The 20,309-nt window shown below is 39.9% G+C and overlaps 1 protein-coding gene across 2 annotated transcripts in view; it reads left to right on the forward strand.

Annotated features, from left to right (window-relative positions):
• Positions 1-20,309, forward strand: part of GLI3 (GLI family zinc finger 3) — a 197,705-nt gene that overhangs the window by 108,002 nt on the left and 69,394 nt on the right. For both annotated transcript variants that reach the window (XM_072330201.1, XM_072330202.1), the window contains one exon: positions 3,145-3,250. In XM_072330201.1, the coding sequence (XP_072186302.1) occupies positions 3,145-3,250 (106 nt within the window). The remainder of the gene's footprint in view (positions 1-3,144; positions 3,251-20,309) is intronic.

Below are 20,309 nucleotides of genomic sequence, written 5' to 3' on the forward strand. Positions count from 1 at the left end.
ATCAATTATTCACCTTTCCGCCAAGTCTCACAGCAAACCATGGCTGCAGCTCATTAGACTTCAGATTCGCTTTTTAGCAGCAAGGAACGCACTTGTAACTTTTCCTTGTTTCTCTCCCATGGTGCTGCAGAAGAACTGAAGGTTGCTGACTTTCAGAGAACAAGTGGAGGTCTCTTCTTTTTTCCTCTGTGGGAGTGATTGTAATTTGAGAGAGATGATCCTATTCACTTCCTTTAAGGAGCAAAGAAGGATCCTTTGAGAAGAAATAAAAAGGCATGTTTTGCACAACAAAGACTCAGCATAAATTGCCATATTTTCCAGAAAGTCTCTCCATGTTAAGACAGATTGGTTTGCAGCATTTCAGGCAATTGTATCTACCATTTTATTATGAAGAGACTGTTCACTATGTAGGAGACAGAAGAGCATCTAAAGGAAGCCTGTAGCAGTAGGGAGGAAAGAATTCAGGAGCAAGCAACAGATCCAGCAGTGTGCAAGGAATGTGTTTAGGTGTGTTTCCATTACTTTGGAATGTCCTCAAGTATTCTTGAAAATCGTGAGAATTAAGCACAGAATGGGATGCTCTGCTGAGTGGAAGTTGAGGGCTCCAAATACACAGGCAACATTTCTCTTTCATGACTCCGGTACTGTATGCTAAACGTCAGGGAGTCTCTGCAGGAGTGTAAGGGATTGTGGAAGTGTTTGTCCAGGAGTTCATGGTTGCCTTTGGATGTCTGCAGGAAAACTACCTGACAGATGCTTTGCTAGTTTGCATCTCAGCCAGAATTTTTTTAAAGAAATTGTGAGTGGTAATAAGTAATTCTGTTGCTGCATAGGAAAGTTACTTTTTGTTGATTTGTTTTGGTGAGAGGAGCTGGTGTTTGCTAAGGGTAAGAGTTTTGTTCCTCACACTTCGGGCAACATATAAATGTCACTGCAGTCAGAGCAGCTGTCCTGACCTTTGCACTGTCACCCTCTGGTTCTCTGAACAGGGAGAGCACCAGGAACACCAAAGAGTCAGGTAGATGCAGATTCAGTCTCAGCCTGTGAGTAGACTCACTTAAAGTACGTTCTCCATTCCCAAATAGGGGATGTTCAGTGATCACATTCAGCTTCAGCTAGCCTTCAGGAGGGCTAAGTGGGGTTTCTCTGCATGAAAGCTGACAGGAGGTCAGGGTGGGTGCTTGATATGGAGAAGTGAGGAGGTTCATGCTTACCTCAGCAAGGGAAGAGTCTCAAAACCTTTGTGATCTCTCATCTCTTGTGCTCTTTTCCCCCTTCTACATGTTGCTGGCTGGTGAAATTCATATTTTGAGAGGTGGAAGCCAGCATCCTCTGGTCAAATGACAACTGTGTGCTTACAGGAATATTGGTTAGCCACGACCCGCTGGCTCCCACCAAAGTTCAGCTTGCCTAGCGGAACTGAAATGGAAGCTGCCACGATCAGGTTCCATTAGTAAGACACAACTATTCTTCATTTATATTACTAAATTCTCAGTCAGAACATGGTAGAAATGTGCTGTAGCTGATCGCATACTAGCTGACGTTTCAAAAAAATGAGTCCTGAAACTGGACAGGCCATTTCAAATGTTTCCAGGTTTCCCTGAAATGGTGGAAATATGTCTTCAGAATCTATGTGATTTACCCTTCGGCTCCTCTGTGTACTCCCCTAAGGGCCATGATTTTTGTTACTCTAGTCTTTTCACTTCAAAATATAATAACAAACCAACCCAACTTTTGACATACCAAGGGGAAAAATCCGTCTTCCTTTTTAAAATTGTAGTTTAGATGAAGCAACTGTTCCCATAGATAACACAATCTAAGAAGAGGATTGCATTTTGCTGAATAGGAAGGGCAGAATATACAAAGAAAAGATACCGTAAGTGTCAGCAGGCAAAACTGAAATGGACTTAAGAATTACAAGGAGTGCATAATTAAACTTTTTTTTTTTTTTTTTTTTTTTTTTTTTTTTTTTTTTTTTTTTTTTTCCTCTCTAGAAACATTTTAGTAAATCCTTGACATGACCTAATGTCTGTACTTGTCAGCTTTTAGTGCTGGATAAACACATGACCTCACCCAAAGTGGCAGTCAGGTAAATTGGGCAGGCTCTGTTTTTGTGCTGCTGGAGACGCTCAGAACTTCTCACTGTGGAGCTGTGTGAGTTTTCTTGCATTCAGGACAACCTTCAGTGCAGCCCTGCAGAAGTACTCTGGCATGGTGCTGAAGTGTTGTGGGGTGCTCATGGTGTCCCTAGCAGAACTGGGAATTATTCTGCCGCAGACATATCAGAGAGAAGTGGAACAGGCCTGTGCTTGGCACCTGCACCAGTGAGCTGTGGGAGGTGGGGTGAGCAGGGCCGGCCGAGTGAGTTCCCCCTTTTGTCAGCCTGGTCGCTGGGGCTCTCCTGAGCAGTAGAAAGGGAGTCATGGCAGCTCCAAGCCCTGTCCATGGGGGAGGTGCAGCAGAGGGAATGACTCTGGGTCTGCTGCCACAGAGACAAAGCAAGCATGTGTTCCTTTAGAGTGTGGTGTGTGGGATGAATCCTCTTGTCCACAGGCACATTTCTTCTGATGCATCTCTGTCTGTTGAAGCAATGCAGTTAAGTATCTCTGGTACAACCTCTCCCAGTTGCATTTTGCTTTTAACTCCATTGTCTGATTTATTTCAGATAGTCATTTCTCAGCATGCTGCTTCAGATCTTCTGTCTGTTTTAGGACTGTTTACACATCTCTAAGGATATACTTTTTTTGTTTTAAGGTATTCTCTTCCCAGCCTTTTCTTCCTGGGATATTTTTTCTTGTTTTAATAAAAAATAAATAAATCAGGAATGCTTTGGAAAGGCTTAATGGTCTTTTTGATCTTACACTTCACATATGGGCATGTAATTATTTATTAAAGATTTCTCGATGTCCCTTTCCATTTAAGCTATAAAAAGAGAATATTAAAATTGGTAAATACATATTCATGCAAATGCTGTAGGCCAAATGCTCAGACAGACCTGAGTGACTGTAGCGCGAAAGGAGAATTTGACCTGTAAGTTGCAGTGCTGTTGACAAGCATTTTAGGTATCTGTCCCATTTGTATTAATGGTATTTCTGAAGAGTCAGTGGGGATACTCAGAACTGGGCACCTTGCTTGTTTTTGCAGATCCTCCTCACCTCTTTCCAGCGTTCCACCCTCCTGTACCAATTGATGCGCGACATCATGAGGGACGCTACCATTATGAACCATCTCCCATTCCTCCTCTGCATGTGTGAGTATTCAGTATTTCCACCTCACTTCAGCTTCCTGTGCTACCTTGAAGAATGGGCAAGTATATGAATCTTTGCAATGCTTAAAACTGTGCATCCGGAGCACTTTGCCAGTCTAGTTGAAGAGTGAGATTTACTTTTAGAAGGCATCAAGGTTATCTGTTCATGAAGCAAAATCAGGCTTGTGCCTGAGGAATTCTTTTCCAATAGGTGGCTGGCAAATGTTACCTGTATATTTTGCTGACATTTATTCTGAGTGCTGTCGTTCTATAAATATTAAATTAAAAAGTGCCAAATGCTGCGAAATACAGCCAGACAAAACATGTACTCTGTCTGAATTAGGCTTGGGACTTTTCATGCTAAAATTCCCTCTTGTGCCAAAAATTATTTTCCCAGTGAATGCTATGAAACATAATTAAATTTTTGGTAAATTTTCATAGTCCCTGTTGTGTGCATGCACATGTAGTCAGTTGATTGATGGGATTGTCACCCAAACAAAATGGCAAATGTGATAGAGCACATGGTTTACACAGAGATAAAAGAAATGAATACCAGTGATAACATGCATTAGAAAAAGATGCTAGTGGTGAAATCCTTTAGAAATAAATATTACCTTACTCTATAAGGAGGTACAAATATAAGCATAGCGGTATAAAACAGTTGTGTCCAAAAACTTGCTATATGTCATTAAGAAATGAAGCCAAAAATCAGGTCTTAGTACTTCACTAAGAGGCTTGTTATATACATTTAATCATATCTACTAATCACTCCTCATACTGAGAAAATAAAAGAAGAAAAGCACAAGTAATACTTTGAAGAATAATGTGAGTTGTTTAGATGGCAGATTGCTTTGCCATGGCTATTAGTTATAGCTGTGTAATTACATATATGCAGAAGAAAAATGAAGTTGTTTTAAAATAAGTCCTCCTCCGTGAGCAGAATTAATTGATATTAACAATCCTAACTATATGCCCAAGTGCACACACAATATTTTACTAACAGTTTTTTTGGATCAGTCTTCTATTACTGAATTGTAATTTTAGAACAGTTTTGCCTGGAGGTAAGTAATAAATCTGTGTTGCAGTCTTCTTGGGCATTAGCAGAAAAGTGGGTATTTATAGCAGAAACCTGTGATTTATTCCTTATTTCCTCTGATGCATCAGTATCTACCCCACAGTCAACCACGTAATAAATATACTTAAATACATGTTTAAGTTTGGTGCTAAAAACCATTGTAAGCTGAAGATGGCAGACTCATACAGAGTCATTATGGTCATCCTAGATATTGCAGCGCAGATGAACATTTTGACTCAATGTTTTTGGGCACTTTCCAAAGCAGAAAGAAAGTAGCTGGGAGCTCAGGAAATGATGTTGTTTATTCTGAAGCTGATAGGAAATTTGTCTTCAGTGAGATCAAGCAGTTCCTGGGGTGCTGTGAATGACTCTATCAGTTCCCTGTCTTGCCCAAAGAAGGGCATCAGGGTTGAGTGTGGTGAACTGATGAACTAAACCAAAAGTGGATTCCTGATGTATTTTAACTTGAATTGTCAGAGGGACTTAGTGCAAAATCTGGGCACCATCTGTGCACTGTTGCTGAGACTTCTGTATCCTGTGCTGTGTGGGGCTCTGTCTGGTTGTGCTCACTGCACAGAGCTACAGCTCTGTGGTGCAAAGTGTACACAGTCTTGTGGGTGGTTTCATCATTGTGTCTCCTTTGGGCAACGATGAAAATCTGTGGCTAAGCATTCTATTCTCACAAAGTACCAGGATTCCTTAAATGTTAAAGATGCCCACTAGCGGCCTCCTTCCCCTCTGAAATCAACCCTATCCTGAACACCACCAGTCCTGCCTCATAGCTGAGACTTTGCCAGGCAGTGCAGAGGCTTGTAAAGGGCAGGGAAGTCTTGGCACACTGTGTGGCAGTTGCTTTACATGTTCTGGTATCAACCCAAGCTTTAAGCTGAGAATCTCCTTGATATTGGCTATTTATTTTACTGTAAACTCCTGATAATTCTTCTAGCCATTTAGTTTGTATCACCGTTGAAATTATGAGCTGTAATAGATCTTGGAGTCATTATGTTCAGTACAATTAAAGGCAAACAGTCAATTAGGCAGTTTAAAATAACTGTGTTGGATTCTAAGAGCTTCTTCATAAGTAGGTTCATCATACTTTTGCAGGTTTCCATAATAAACTTCAGTTTTTGTGTGTGATAGGCACCAACAGTTTTCTCGCAGGTTTTACAGGCCCTCATGTAAGTGTCTCTCAGGAATGTTAGATCTGGGACCATTTGGAATGATTATTTGGACTGCTGTCTTAATACCATTAAAAAAGAAAGAAAAAAGAAGCGGATATGAGAAGTTATTTGAGAATTTTGAGGGAAAATAGCTAGAACACTAGAACAGCAGTCAGGATGCAGGTGTTTACCCACAGCTTTATCAATGACTTCATTGTATGTGTGGTTTTTCCCTGCAGCTTCATAGTGTGCTCAAATATGAATAAAATAAAATAAAATAAAATAAAATAAAATAAAATAAAATAAAATAAAATAAAATAAAATAAAATAAAATAAAGCAAAGGAAAAAAAAAAAAAAGGCAATTATCCAAACTCCTAGAAATGTGTTCCAGAACATGTCGAGCCTTAGTAGAATTAGTTAGTAGTAATGCAAGTGCAGAAAAAATGTGGAGGAGGCCTTGTCCACCTGACACCTATAACATGCACAATATTTTGAATGTCGGACACGTGAAAAAAAAATAGGGCTTTTATGTACTTTCAGCTCCAAAGATAAACATGTTTGTATATATGATTATATGTATTTATATATATGATACGTAATTTAATTGCTGATGGACAGAACTGTTGTATCCCAAATTTCACCCCGGAGCCAAATTTTATAACCGAGTTATAAACCCGTAAAGTAGAAGTTTATGTTTGTGATGGAATTGCTGACAGATGCTTATGTATACTAGGACTAGCAGTCATTGCTGTAATTATGCTATCATATCCTATCATTAAAGATTTCAATTGAAAGAGGTTTATAAATTGCTCTTCTTCTTAGATAAACCACCCTATATTAAGGCATCAACGATATGGTGCAGAATTAAATTAAAATCTCATAAAATGAAATATGTTCTGTATTAGCTGTTTGACACTTAATTTGCCTCTGAATGAGTAGAGGAAATCACAAATTAACCTGCCTTTGTTTTTCCAACCATGGCTTATTAGGTGTTAGAACAACTGCAATTACAGCCCAATAATAAACCCCAGCCCTTATGAATATGTACTGAAATGTGTCACTTTGTGTTACCCAGACCTGTTTGTTAGCACTGTTTAGTAATTCTGGAATTTCCACAGCATATCTTCAGTTTATACTTCAGGGAAGATGTATGAAACTTCAGTCGTTCTTGAGTGAGCAGCAACATATAAACACTATAATTGGAGCTGGAGCAGTTTTGTTGTTGCTTTTTTGTTGGGGCTTTTTTGTTTGTTTTGTGGTGTTGTTTTTTGTTTTTTTTAATACAAGGCATGAATTTTAGTATTTTTATATATTATATTTTATATTTTCAGTAAACCATAATTCAGTTTAACTACTTGTCAGTGAACTAACAAGTTAAATTACTAGTTAAATACATGTGATAAAAACATACTAGAAGAAGCATGTCTTTAATAATCACAGAATCACAGAATCACAGAATTATAGGGGTTGGAAGGGACCTCTAGAGATCATCGAGTCCAACCCCCCTGCCAAAGCAGGCTCCCTACACCACGTCGCACAGGTAGGCGTCCAGGCGGGTCTTGAATATCTCCAGAGAAGGAGACTCCACCACCTCCCTGGGCAGCCTGTTCCAGTGCTCCGTCACCCTCACCGTAAAGAAGTTCTTGCGCACATTCGTGCGGAACTTCCTATGCTGGAGTTTCAGCCCGTTGCCCCTAGTCCTGTCCCCACGCACTACTGAAAAGAGACCAGCCTCGCCACTATAGCTCCCACACCTCAGGTATTTATAAACCTGGATCAAGTCCCCTCTCAGCCTTCTTTTCTCAAGGCTAAACAGACCCAGTTCCCTAAGTCTCTCCTCGTAGGGGAGATGGTCCAGGCCCTTCACCATCTTTGTGGCCCTCCGCTGGACTCTTTCCAAGAGATCCCTGTCTTTTTTGTACTGGGGAGCCCAGAACTGGACACAGTATTCCAGATGAGGCCTCACCAGGGCAGAGAAGAGGGGGAGGATCACCTCCCTCGACCTGCTGGCTACGCTCTTTTTTATGCACCCCAGAATGCCATTGGCCTTTTTGGCTACAAGGGCACACTGCTGGCTCATGGCCAACCTGTCGTCCACCAGGACGCCCAGGTCCCTCTCAGCAGAGCTCCTCTCCAGCAGGTCCTCCCCCAACCTGTACTGGTGTATGCAATTATTTCTACCGAGATGCAAGACTCTACACTTGCTTATGTTAAACCTCATCCGGTTTCTTACTGCCCAGCTCTCCAGCCTGTCCAGGTCTCTCTGAATGGCCGCACAGCCTTCAGGCGTGTCAGCCAATCCTCCCAGCTTCGTGTCATCAGCATCGTGTTGCTTGTTTTGTTTTCCCTCTGTTGCTTTAGTCTAGCTTTTACCTAATTTTCAGAAGGGCTGAAGCAGGGGACAAGTGCAAGGTGACAATGAATGGCTCCAGGGTGCTGGTCTGTGTGCAGCATGTCTAATGGAATATCCTAAGAGACTAATACACAGTTAAAGATTCTGAGTTGAACATGTTCCAGGATATACCTTGTGTTCCAAAACGTTCATCCAGTTAGTCTTCATCTTTCTTTCTCTTCCCATCCCATCTTCTGTTACCCCTGGACTGTGAGTAAGGGAGAGCTAGGAGGTAAACCCAAGTGAAGGCATGCTCATGTTATCCACATGCCTAATGCCAGAGAAGTTTGCATTTGCGAGAGGAATCTACAAGTCAAAGCTGCTGTCTTGCAGCTTCCTTGAATCAACAGTGCTCCAGGCTCATTTTTTCTAGTGGCTGATTGAGGCTTGTGGGGATCTGAGTTTGGCAGCCATAGGCTCTGAAATTATGCACATGCAGATAATTACCTAACACTAATCCCTCAAACAAATATTTTCAACTGCGTGAATGCACCAGTACTAAAGCAAAGCATGTGTTCTGTTTGCAGTCAGCTTTCAAGTTCATAAAAAGGGAGTTTGATTCTTGGCTATGTTATTTCATATCTAATTTATACAGACATCGGTTACATAAGGGTGAAAAAGAAAGGAAAGGCAGGCCTAGGTGCTCAGCTTTCATCACCTCCTGAGTTTGGACCATGCAGTACAGTGGGTGATAGGCAAATATGAAAAGATTAAAGGGTTGGTCTTGTAAAATATCCTTAATTATGAGAGAAACTGCTTGCCATATAGTTGATAGGATGTTTAGGATTTCCCAGCCTATCACCAATTCTTTGATTTTTCCATTAAACTTTCATTCCTAAGATCATACTCCTTTTAAAAATGTGTTTTAACCTCTCAAATCTTGTACCTGCTTCTTTACATCACTGTGTCTGTAAATAGGGGGTTTGGCAAGGAACACCCCAGATTATCAAACATTACTGGATCATTTTGCAGTGGGAAGGAGAGCCCCACCCAGTGTGAAAAAGTTCACTGCTTGGATTGTCCTTAAGTACTTTAAAGTTTGGAAGAAGCTCTGTGGTTTAGCCAGGAGCGGCAGAAGAAGGAAGGCTGGGAACTTGAAAAGATAATTATAGTTACAAGCCTTCCAAAATCACCTGTGAAAATATTTTCTGTAAACAGGGAGAAATCTTGTGTTCAATGGGAAGCACCCCAGGAAGCCTGCCCCGGAAATGGTGAAGGTGCAGCAGCAATAGAAGCAGCTGCAAATTGCCAGAGGGCATTTTTATAGTGAGTGTCTGAGAAGTAAGCAGTGTGGTTCAGTGACCTGTTACGCTTATTTGGTTGTTAGTTTCATGCCACGAGTATGCATCTTGTAGGCTCTGTAGGCAGCATGTACGCATCTTGGTGGCAGAGTGGTGTGCCGATAGGAATTCACAGAAGTGAAATAGTAAGGTTGGATGCCCACACATAACCTTCGGTTGAGAGGTGTTTTTTCAGTGCCAGACCTTTCACAAGTTAGGGAGAAGGGGGCCTGAGTCTAAGCCAGAACTGTGATTTCTCATGCAGGATATAGCATTGCCTCATTTAAAACAGTGAATCAGTGTTTTGTTCAGCTGTGGCTACTTTTTTAGTAATATTTACTGAAAGACTTGCAGATCATAAATTCTCCTTTGCAAGCACACTTTCACAGTGACTTCAGTAACAGATCGTGTTTTTAGAAAGTACCTGAATCTGGGGAAAGCTGAAAACAAATTTTTCTATACGTCATGGCATATATTGAACTTCAGAAAAGGATAGGTGCTTTGGCTACGTTTGTGATACTGAGAGACAACTGAAAGAAAAAATGTGCATGCAGTGAAATAAGGAAGTATTTTTGAATGTAGCTGTTTTACATCAATTCTGTTACACTGCTGCTACTGTTTCTCTTTCAAAAATCTGAGATTTCTGCAAACTTAGTTGGACTCTTACGTTTTTTGTGCATTTCTTTCATCCTACTAGAAGAGAGACAGTATCAAGAAAAGAGTATTTTATATAAAAAATCCTTTATATTGGCAAAGAAATTCTACATCAAATAAGGGTTTACTGCTAAAAACTATATCTATTTTTAGTGAGCGCATATCCGTGGAAGTCAACAGAATTGCCTCTAACTGAACCAGATTAAATTTGATTCACATCATTCATCGGTTTCTGTTGTGTATAATACTTTGGGACATAATCATTTTCTCTGGAGTAGCTAATTGTAATACCAACGAACTACAGATTTTTAAAGGAGAAATGGTAGCAGCAGATAAATATTATGTTAACAGAGGGTCTTTGTTCTTACACAGTGAGCTTGTTTTTAGCCTGGTTGGGAAACTTAAAGCAATTGAAATAAGAGATCTTCGTTTTGTTAAAAATTGTTTTGTAGAAACTTTCACCCAATTTTCTATTCCTCTTTTATGATAATAAAAAAAAGCAAACCTGGGACTCATCTTTTTCTGTGTTTTTTTCCTGTCATCATTGCAAACTTCCAGAGGCAGTCCAGTGGTGACAGCAGCCCTAGAAAGCAATGCGCATAAGCAGGATTTACGTTGCATTCCAGCCTTCCCCAGAGATGCTAGAGAAGTAGTGGTCCCCAGCCTTTTTGAGAAAGGCATGCTTTTGCCAGCAGGCTGCTGGGTGATCACCATTCATGATACAGTCCTTGGTAGCAGCAGGACGTCTCGTAGGTATGATGTGAAGGGGAAAGAGAAAGGAAGGCCTTTGGTGGTCATTGTGTGAAGTCCACTTGTGAGGCAGGTTGGCACAAATTCATCTGGTGAGATCTAAATCCAACAAAAGGGATTCTTTAAAGTGATCTGCATGGATTATGGTGTTAAAGAGCAACAGCTTCTGGCTTTATCAGCATTGAGGTATTATCACTGGACAGCACTGCCACTTAGCTGATTTACTCCATCTGGGCTTGTAACAGTACTTAGACAAATTCCTGTCTGCCAGTGAGAAGTGGTTCCCTAAGGCAGACTTTCAAGCCAGCCTAAGTTAAGAGCTCATGGAAGCAAAGTGAATGGCTGCAAAAGTCTTGCCTCAGGACACCTCTGCATGTGTAACATTTTCCTTCAGGCTGAGGAGTAAGTAGGCCTGCCTTGGAGCCTTAGGATTCTCCCTGTGTGCAGATGTAAGTACAAGCACGCGTATTTGTGTGCATGCTTATGCACCATTTTTATATAATAAGATAGATATATTTGCTTGAATGTATCACAGACTTAACCTGAGTTAATTCTGAATTTTTCATTAAAGCTAATAGAAGGTTCTACACAGTCTTACGAAGATAGAAAATTAGAGGGAAAACTTAAACAAAACAAGTAGGAAAAAAATTCATGCACAAAAACATGGAGAACGTATAAATTGGTTGGTCATTAACTTAATGTTTAACTAAAAATACACAGAGTAGCTGCAGTGCTAGAGTTTTGCTTCTTGAAATTTCTATTATCTCATTCTATTATCTACTGCAAAGTATGCAAGCTCTAAATATAGTGCACATTCAGAGGCTCTGAGCCTGTGGTTTCTTGGACAAAATTCCTGTGTTCTTTGTGTTGTAGTCAGCAGTATTAGTCGAGTGAGCAGATATTGACTGTGGTATTCTTGTGCAGTGAACCAGAAGCAAGCCAACTCTATAGAGGCTGCTGTCAAACTTGTTGCAGTGGCCTGTGAGGTACTGGACTGTGACAGACTCCTTTTTTTTTTCAGTACAATTCTTCCACTCATGTTAAATCTTGGTTCAAAGAGAACTGAAAAGTTACAGTCTTAGCATTCTTTCTTTCTTTTGCTTTCTCTTTTAAGTGTAGTGGTGAGATTTCTGTGTTGTGAATTAGAAGTCCCTAAAGTGGTAGTAGGCGTTAACTGGAAGAAATGTGAGCAATGTGTACATCTGCAGTGTAGAAACACAGAGCATCTTTATCATACTCTCACACAATCTTTCCCTGACTTAGTCCTCCTCCAACAAAGGCATTACTTCCTCTAATGTTAGAATATGGATTGAATTTGGTTCAAAATTTTTCCAGAGGGAGGACAAAACAGAAGTTAAATACCACCTTGTTTCTGGTTTTATTACACTTCACTCAATTCAGTATATTATTTATATGTATGGATATGTCTAAATTGGTTTTCATATTTGCAACAGAAAGCAGAGGACTGAGCTTCTCTTCGATGTGCTTCTGAGATGTAAGAGACTAACTAGCTGCCCCTTGACTATTCTCTATTATGTAATGCAGAAAAAAAAAAATCCACCCACAGAATTGAGCACAGTGAGCGTTTTATTTGTATACCTCAGGATAGACTGGGTCCACATCTGTATCTGATTTTATCAGTTAACGGAGTAAGTGATTCGGTATGTTATACAGGTTGATTTTTGCTCTTAGGATGGTTTACATGACCAAAGGACTTGAGACCTTCTTTTAGAAGATGCTTTTTATGGAAGCTGGGTTCTGTGAACTTGCCTTGTTTTTAAGACAAGGCAAGAAGATATTGCTTAGTTCCTTCCAGCATTGAATCTGTAGATCTGATCCTGCAATAGGTTACAATTGCATTTGCAGTTAATTTTGTAGGGGTGTTGATAAGTTTCTGAAGACCCCGCCAAGGTTAGACACAGGCAAAATATCCTGAAAAAATGTGCCAGGAATGTTCCTTCTGAAGGAACAAACTGAACTGTCTGCTCAAAAGTATTATTTATTTGATGCTGTGACCATTTGTTTTCAGTTTATCAACAGAAATGTAGGGAGTATTTCATGAGGGAGATTTTCTAAACAGATCAGATTCAAGTGGCTATCTCTTTACAGATAAATATCTTTCTGTCCCCTTTCTGTTGAGGTTCAGCCTAGATTTTTCATGGCTTTTTTTCTGGCCTGTGTAAAAAAAAGATTTATGGTCTACTCCAGTTTATAGAGGCCACCAGCACAAATAGCCCAATTTAACAACACTGTAGACAGATATGGCAGGAAGGGCAGGAGCTGAATGACAAGAGGCAATCAGGTGTTCTCTTCTTCACAGTGGAAGATCACTATCAGTGTACATCATCTAGACAGTACCAAGAATGCTTGCGTAGACGGCCTCTCCCTTGGCTTATTGTACTCCTTCCAAGGACACCAGACTTTTCTAGGAGCTGTATTTCTACTCCTGTGATTAGACTGAATTGCAAAGATACAGAGATCACAAATGTGTAGGTTACCCTGCTGATGTAGGTGTGCCCTGAGTTAGTGAGTTTGTTCCTTTTGGAGTTTTCATCTGCATCCATAGGTAGCTGTTAAGAAACAAAATAGGTTGCTCCAAAGGTAATGCCTTCTATTTATGTAAATGGAAACTAGAACAGGTACAGAGAGCATGTTAACACCATTTGATTGTGCAAATTCTTAGCTACAAAACTGCCTTTCACGTAATCCCCACCATTAGCAATGTGTTTTCACCAGTGATGAACAAGAGCCTGCATACAACACTGCCAAAAATCTGCATTAGAGAAAGTGATCCACTGTCAGTGTCGCCACTGGTGGAACACACCACCTTATGATTGTTAAAAGTTACCTTGCCCAAGGAATGCTTTTAACCTCCAGTGATGCACACAAATAAAGCAAGAACTGCTGGGTGATGTCTGTATTTTGCTTCTTCTGATGACCGTGGTATTCCAGTCATGATATATTCAACATTTAAGATAATTAAATTGCAGTGCACGATGTGTGACATCACAGTGGCTGCAAATTCAGTGCCTCAAATTCAGTGCCTGCAAATTCAAATAAAGAAACAGACCTGTGTGAGAGGAAATTTCCTTACCTGACCATAGAGCTAAGTGCTTTCACACTCTGGTGTGGCTGCACCCCAGCCAGCCCCCACACCTGGACTTTTGATATTGGCGAAGAAAATACAGGAAATGGCTCCTAGCAGCATCTATTTCTTCTCCCTCCAAACTTCAACTCTGCAGCATTCACCTTTTCTATGTCTTTGTTCATCACCCAACTGAACCTTGCTGCCCTGGTGAATGTTTACACTAATATTTTGCTTGCATGGTATTGGCAGAGGTTCTCAGAGAAGGAATTTGAATAACTGATAAAAGCTGCTCACACAGAGCTGAGAAGCAACTGTGTTTTCAGAGGATGACTCCCTAACTTGCACTCTTAGTTACAGCTTATATGTGTACTGTACACCTGGTACTGCCACTGAGGCGCAATAATGAGGACAACTCTCAAAATTATTTCTTTTTCCCCAAAGTAAGTGTCTTTGGGTTGGTCTGGAGTGCTTTTATATGAATTTCTGAAAGTACACTGTGTATTTCATACAGGCAGTAATTTCTATAAATCTCTATAATTGCAAGTAGTGCAGGTAAGGGGAGAAATTCCTGCTGGTATCTTCTGTGTTCCATAATAGGTACTAGTCCTTGTGAACAGTATCTGTAGTAACTGTTTACTATCATTAGTACAGAGGTAAAAAGCAAACTCAGCCATACCTCAAGAGAAATGATTGATGTTGAACCTTCAGATCACTGCTTCCGATAGGACTGTAGTATTTAAAGTTAAAATTTTAGTCACGTGTTCCCTTCACAACCAAATTTAGGTAGCAAGTGCAATGTGAAAGGCATTTAGTTGCTGAATTTGTCTTTTATTATTGCCAACTTGCTGTTATCTTAGCAGTTAAGATCTTATTTTAGCATATATGATTAGAATTGAAAAAAAAAAAAAAGCTTTCTCCATTTCTCTTTCCCCAAATCTTCTTTTTCTGATACTGTGTACATGAAACAAATTGTTCATGAAACAAAAGCAGAGGGTTTGGATTTGCTTTATTTTTGGATTTAGAAAGAGATACTGAAGGGAGTATTCACTTGAGGTAACATGAGAGGCTTTTCAGGTACTTCACCAGGTGGAAGAATGCCTCCTTTGCTACTGCCTTAGCGGAAGGAGTTAGGGGAAGAAAAGAAACTCAGATTTGCTGAAACAATAGTAAGTGTGACATTCTCAAGTGCTGGGCAGAGAGGGTTTATAAAAATCATCAGTGAAGGAATTAAAAGTACTTACAGTAGGTAAGTACTATATAAGCGCAGATCTCTAAAAAATTCAATACATTAAATTATGCGAGTAATAACCCATTAGCTATAATAACCCACTTAAGAGAACAGAGTATTTGTGAAATTCAAATATCAGCTTTCAAAATTTAATTCATTGTCACACATTGCACCCATCACAAGTGCTAGGAAGAAAAGTGATCTTTCTGGTCAGGTAATCCCCTGGTACACACAGCAGTCTGTCAGAGGGGATCCTAAGGAGCCATGCAGTTTTTCCTCAGTGGATATTGGTGCATGTGGGCAGGAATGCTGTTTGCACGCAGGCAGGCTTCATTGTTTTCTGATCTGTGAACAGAAGTAAGATAAATCAGGAGGAACTGTCGAAACCCATTCAGCTCTCTTCTTATCTCTGTACCATTTGGATCATTTTATTCTTTTCCCAGTCATGCATATGTGTGCGTTCTCTTTTGTATGTTACAACATCGAGGACTTTTTTTTAAAGAACTTCAGGCATTTTCAGAGTGCATTTCATTTCATTTTTAACCAGTGCACCGTTCACCTGTGTGTTTGCTTGGATAGAGGTCTTCACTGATAAGGTTTTTGTTGTATGCACCCACTGAAGTTTTAGTGTACTCAAGCATTAGAAAAGCCACTATTCCAGCGTCTTTGTTTTCTTTGTTGAGCTGTTTATTTTGCTTTCTTCCCACACAGTTCCCTGGCCTTCCTCTGACAACTGCTTTTCTGCATGAATTACATTCCTCGGGGCCGCAAGTCTCCTAATTCTTCCAGTCGATTTGATTCCTGCCTGTGTGATTAGTCCTGTGCTCCAACACACAGTTGGTCTTTGCCAAGCAGACTACTTACTAAGTGCTTTTAACATGAAGACCAAACTACATTTTTTAACCTCATTAGTGTGTAGGGCATTGCTTCATTCTGACTTAATAACATGGCCACCGTTGAATCATCACTTGCTCTAAAATAGGTTATAAAAAGGTTACCTAAGTTGTCTGGTTTTCTTTTTGTATGACTGTGCTTTTGCAGGATAACAGTCATTCTCTTGCAGCACATGTCCAGTTTTAGCATATAACACCATCTTGGAAAAGAATCCCATCAATTCTCTTCAGTTAGATTTGTGATGCTGAGAAATTTTTTGTATTTGAACATCTCAAAAAGATTCTTGGCATCTGTTTGGAAGCAGTGAATGTATGTAATGCAACCTGTAGCAAATGTGATGTGGGGAAGAAAGGGCTTTTGGAGCTCCTGATCAAATTCTTGTATTTGTTTCAGCTTTAGAGTTACAAAGATCTCATCTTTACCAGTTTGAACATGGACTTCTCACTGAAACACTGGATTGACAGCAAGGCAGCTGCAGTCTGCATTGGTTTGCTTTGTCTCACAGGGTCCCAACACATTTTGACTGAACGTGTTGTCATTGTAATTTAGATTTCAGTTGCAATTGCCTGTAAACTTGAATGAAAAAGGTATTCTGAAACTGTTAAATGCTGTAAATACACTTTAAAAAAGAAGTTTCCTAAGAAGGCAGAAAACGTAGGGAAAGAAAGGAGGTACTGGGTAACATGCCACTTGTGATGGTGCATTTGTGCAGTTGCATAGCACAGCAACTCAGAGGGTGAGACTTCATGATTAATGGTGTTTATTCTTGACAGAAGCCTCCTTTATTTATCTGCAATACAGTTTAGTGATTTTATCAGTCAGCTGAATGAAAAATATTCAGTCATACCAATATTGCAGTGTAAATTGAGTAGAGTCACTTTTTATTATATCTTTCAGCCTTATCATCTGCACAGTAATTTTCTAGCAAGGGTTTGATATAGAAAGGCTGGATTTAGCTGTACTTGACACAAAGCCTCTTCAATTTCCCCTAAAAGTTCAGGCTACTCTTAGAAATGCGTATAAATATATATAAAACGCTCTTATCCGAGCAATTTCAGGATTTGAAAGAATGAAGATAAAATGCCCAAACCTGGATGTGAGAAATGTTGTTAATATGAAAACATCTAATAGCTCTGAAGCCACTGGTGAAATGCTCCGTAGTATTTAAGCTTGTGGCTTACTGCAGTTCTTTTTGCATGGCTACATAGTCGGACTTCCTTCTAATCAATCATCATCCAACTCCAATCAGCATACAGGCAGAGCCTATCGTTCATCCCGGGTGTAATTTCGGAGTTGAAGACTATAATGGCCACATACAGCACATTAGTCACCGCGATAACAGCTAGTGGCACTCCTAAGGAAGGGGGAGGATAGGGGAGAAGGGGAATAAAATTCTTCTCATTCTCACAGTGCATTAGTGAAATAGGAGCAAATGTTAAACAAATGTTTATTCAATTAGCTGACTTAACAGCATTAAGTACGAGAAAGCTTCTGACACTCCTTTGACCTGCTGCTTTGTGGGAGGAGAGGAAGGGGAAAGGGAAGGAAGAAAGGGGTAGCAAGAGTGCAGGCAGAATTTATATGTGCCCACACGTTCATATGATGGTGCCTGTGTGGTTTAAACACTTCAAGTGAGGCTGGCCATGACTGTAACCAAGAGGAGGCTAAAATCTGAATAGCAAATGAGACCACCTCTGGAGCATCAAAGGAGAGTTGCAGAGCATGGAAGTTTGCTGTAGGAATGCAGCTGGTAATTTCACCATCCAAACTGATATTACTAACAAAGGTTAATAGTGTGCTGTAGACAGTTTAGATTTTCCTGCTTTATTTCCACATATCTTAAAGATGAAGTGGTATTTGGAGGCCCATGACAATCTCTGGTCTCATGTGTAGCAGGATATTTTCTGAGCTAATTTGAATAACATTTACTTGGAATACAGATCTGTTTTATATTTGCAATCAAGAGTTGTGCATCAAATGCAGCATTGTTACATAATTTTTGGTAAGGTAGTGACCACAAGACAATACAGTTGGAATTGGGTAAAGACCAGAAGGAAGATTTTACCAACACTGAGTTTTGGCTGTGCTAGATGTAGGCACTTACTCTATTTGTAGTTCATGGAAGTCAGTGCGCACTGAGTGAGACAATTCCTTGGTAAGGCTCAAATAGAAACAAGCAAAGGACATTCCAGATGGCCAGATCTAGATGACCAGTATTACTTTTATTTGCTCTTTCCCTTGCTATTACACCAGACATGTCAGTGCAGGGTCAGCTTTACTGAGTGAGTGTTGCGCAAAAACAAGGAACACTTGTTACCTGACCCAGCTGTTCTTCTCACCTGTTCACTGATGTTGGCCATGGTCCCTCAGCAAGGCCAACGTGAGTGCTTTTGCCCTGATCACAATTAGGTGACTTTGCTTTGTCTCACTGAGATGGAGTTCTGCTGCAGGGTATAGCAGTGATTGCTGGAAGGGGTTACAGGCTAGATAGTTGGGGGTGGCAAAAAATGTGTGCAGCTGCCACAAAATACACAAAAGGATGTCTGCCTGAGAGTAATGTGATGTTTAGAGAGAGTAGTTGTATTAGTTGTATTTTTGTGTGTTTGCACCCACTATTTGTACAAGCAAGGAAAATGCCAAGTAAATCCACGTCATCCTGATTTCTTTACTTCAGTTCTGAGAAGGAAAGGTGGTCAGAAAGGGCTGTCAAGGTAGGATAATCTGTTTGCCAGCTGAGGCCAACTGCGGGGAGCTTCAGAGGTGTGCCAGGAGGAAGGTGACAGATTGTTGGTGGAATGGAAGGAGCAGAAAAAGGGAAGGCAGGTTGTTACAATGAGAATATCATTATGTGAGGGTGAAAATGTGAAGCCTGTGCTTGACTTGGAGAAATACTGAGAGATAGTACAAAGTTTTATGCACATTTTGGAAAAAAAATCAAAATAGTACCTTTGCACACAATTAAGAAATACATGAAAAGACTTTAAGCCAGCACTTGTGCAGTGAAAAAATGAATATATCCAGTGGCATCAGAAGTACTAGTTGCTTCCTGTACTCAGTATAGTTGTTACCTTGGGATGAAAGTCATCAGTTACAGCTGACCTTATGTAAAAAAATAGAAAAGAAAAAAAGAAAGTTAAATAATGGAGTGAAAATTCTCTGTCTTTTTTTTGTTGGTGTGTTTTTTTACTGTGTAAACATGGCTTGAGTGAGCACAGAAATTGTTAGTTGGATTATTTATGAAGTATGGCAGGTAGGAGAGGAAGCATGTAAAAAGCCAGATCTACATTCAGGCAATCTGTCAATTGTAAAAAAGAAATGAATGCAATCGCTAAGGATTTGGTGTGTTGATTAATGTAGCCAATTTTTAACTGTAACTACAGAATGTTAACATTTCCTATAAAAGGAAAGGGAAACCAGAGTCATATGCTTTTGCTGTGGGTTGTCAGCTAGTTTTGTGATTTCCAGCACCAGAAACATCTCTTGTACAGTCGCTTTTATCTTTTTATGTACAACTGTGCCTTTTAATTTTATGAAGTTATTTGTATATTCTGCATGTTTGTACAGTGCAGAACTGCACCGAACATTTTGTGAGATCTTGTCCTTGCCTCAGTGAGAAAATATTTGTAGCATATTATCGATTGGTCTGACCTTGTATGTACTAAATACCCTTTGAGCACTTTACCACAGTTTTACATCTGGGGAAACATCTGAAGACATAGTCAACAAACTTGTCAAAGGTGACAGAGCAGATAAGTGATGGAACCCAGGACAGGGCCTGTGTACCTTAAATCTTGATCTATCTGCTTTTGTATGTAAGCTGTGTAGGCACTGACCCATTCATGATTTATAGTATATGTACCTACTGAATACAGGGTTTCTGCTGTATGTGATTCTGTGACTTAATTCTTCGTATTGACTGTAGTGCTAGCATGAATCTTGGAATGAAAGCAAACTAAATATTGACCAAGTGTTAGAACACAGAAAGGAACTTCAACATTCTTTCTCACTTTAGGATTTACCATGTTGTCACTTTTCCCTCTTCTTCCTTTCTGCCTTTAATGCACTGAACTGTGCTTAATTTTGGTATCATTTGGCGCTCTATCACGTAAAGAGCGCTGACATTTCTGTTTATTCAATTAACCATAGTTCTTCAAACATTGTAAATCATTTGCATAGCTTTCCTGAAGGCAGTGAGTGATTTTAGGGGAATGGACTGCCTATTTTAAGACATGATTTCTGGGGGGGGGAAAAAAAAAGTAAATACTAAAAAATATTATTGATTTTCCATACTTACATATCAATGTTTTTGGTTGTTTGCAGATTCAATTAGAAGTGAAAAGAGAAAAGGGGCTGTGGAATTGCATTTTAAAAATATTTAGTGCCAGCTTCACTGTTATTGTATGGAGGCCAGTGAAAAGTTTTCTTACGGCTCTCAGGGCAGCAGAATTAGGTCAGCATTTTGAGCTTTTGAAGAGTATGTCTGCAATCACCTCAGACTCTTATAAACAAAGTCAGTGGACAATTTCTCATTGATTTCAGT

Source organism: Excalfactoria chinensis, chromosome 2, assembly GCF_039878825.1.
Source record: "Excalfactoria chinensis isolate bCotChi1 chromosome 2, bCotChi1.hap2, whole genome shotgun sequence".
NCBI classification, from domain to species: Eukaryota; Metazoa; Chordata; class Aves; order Galliformes; family Phasianidae; genus Excalfactoria; species Excalfactoria chinensis.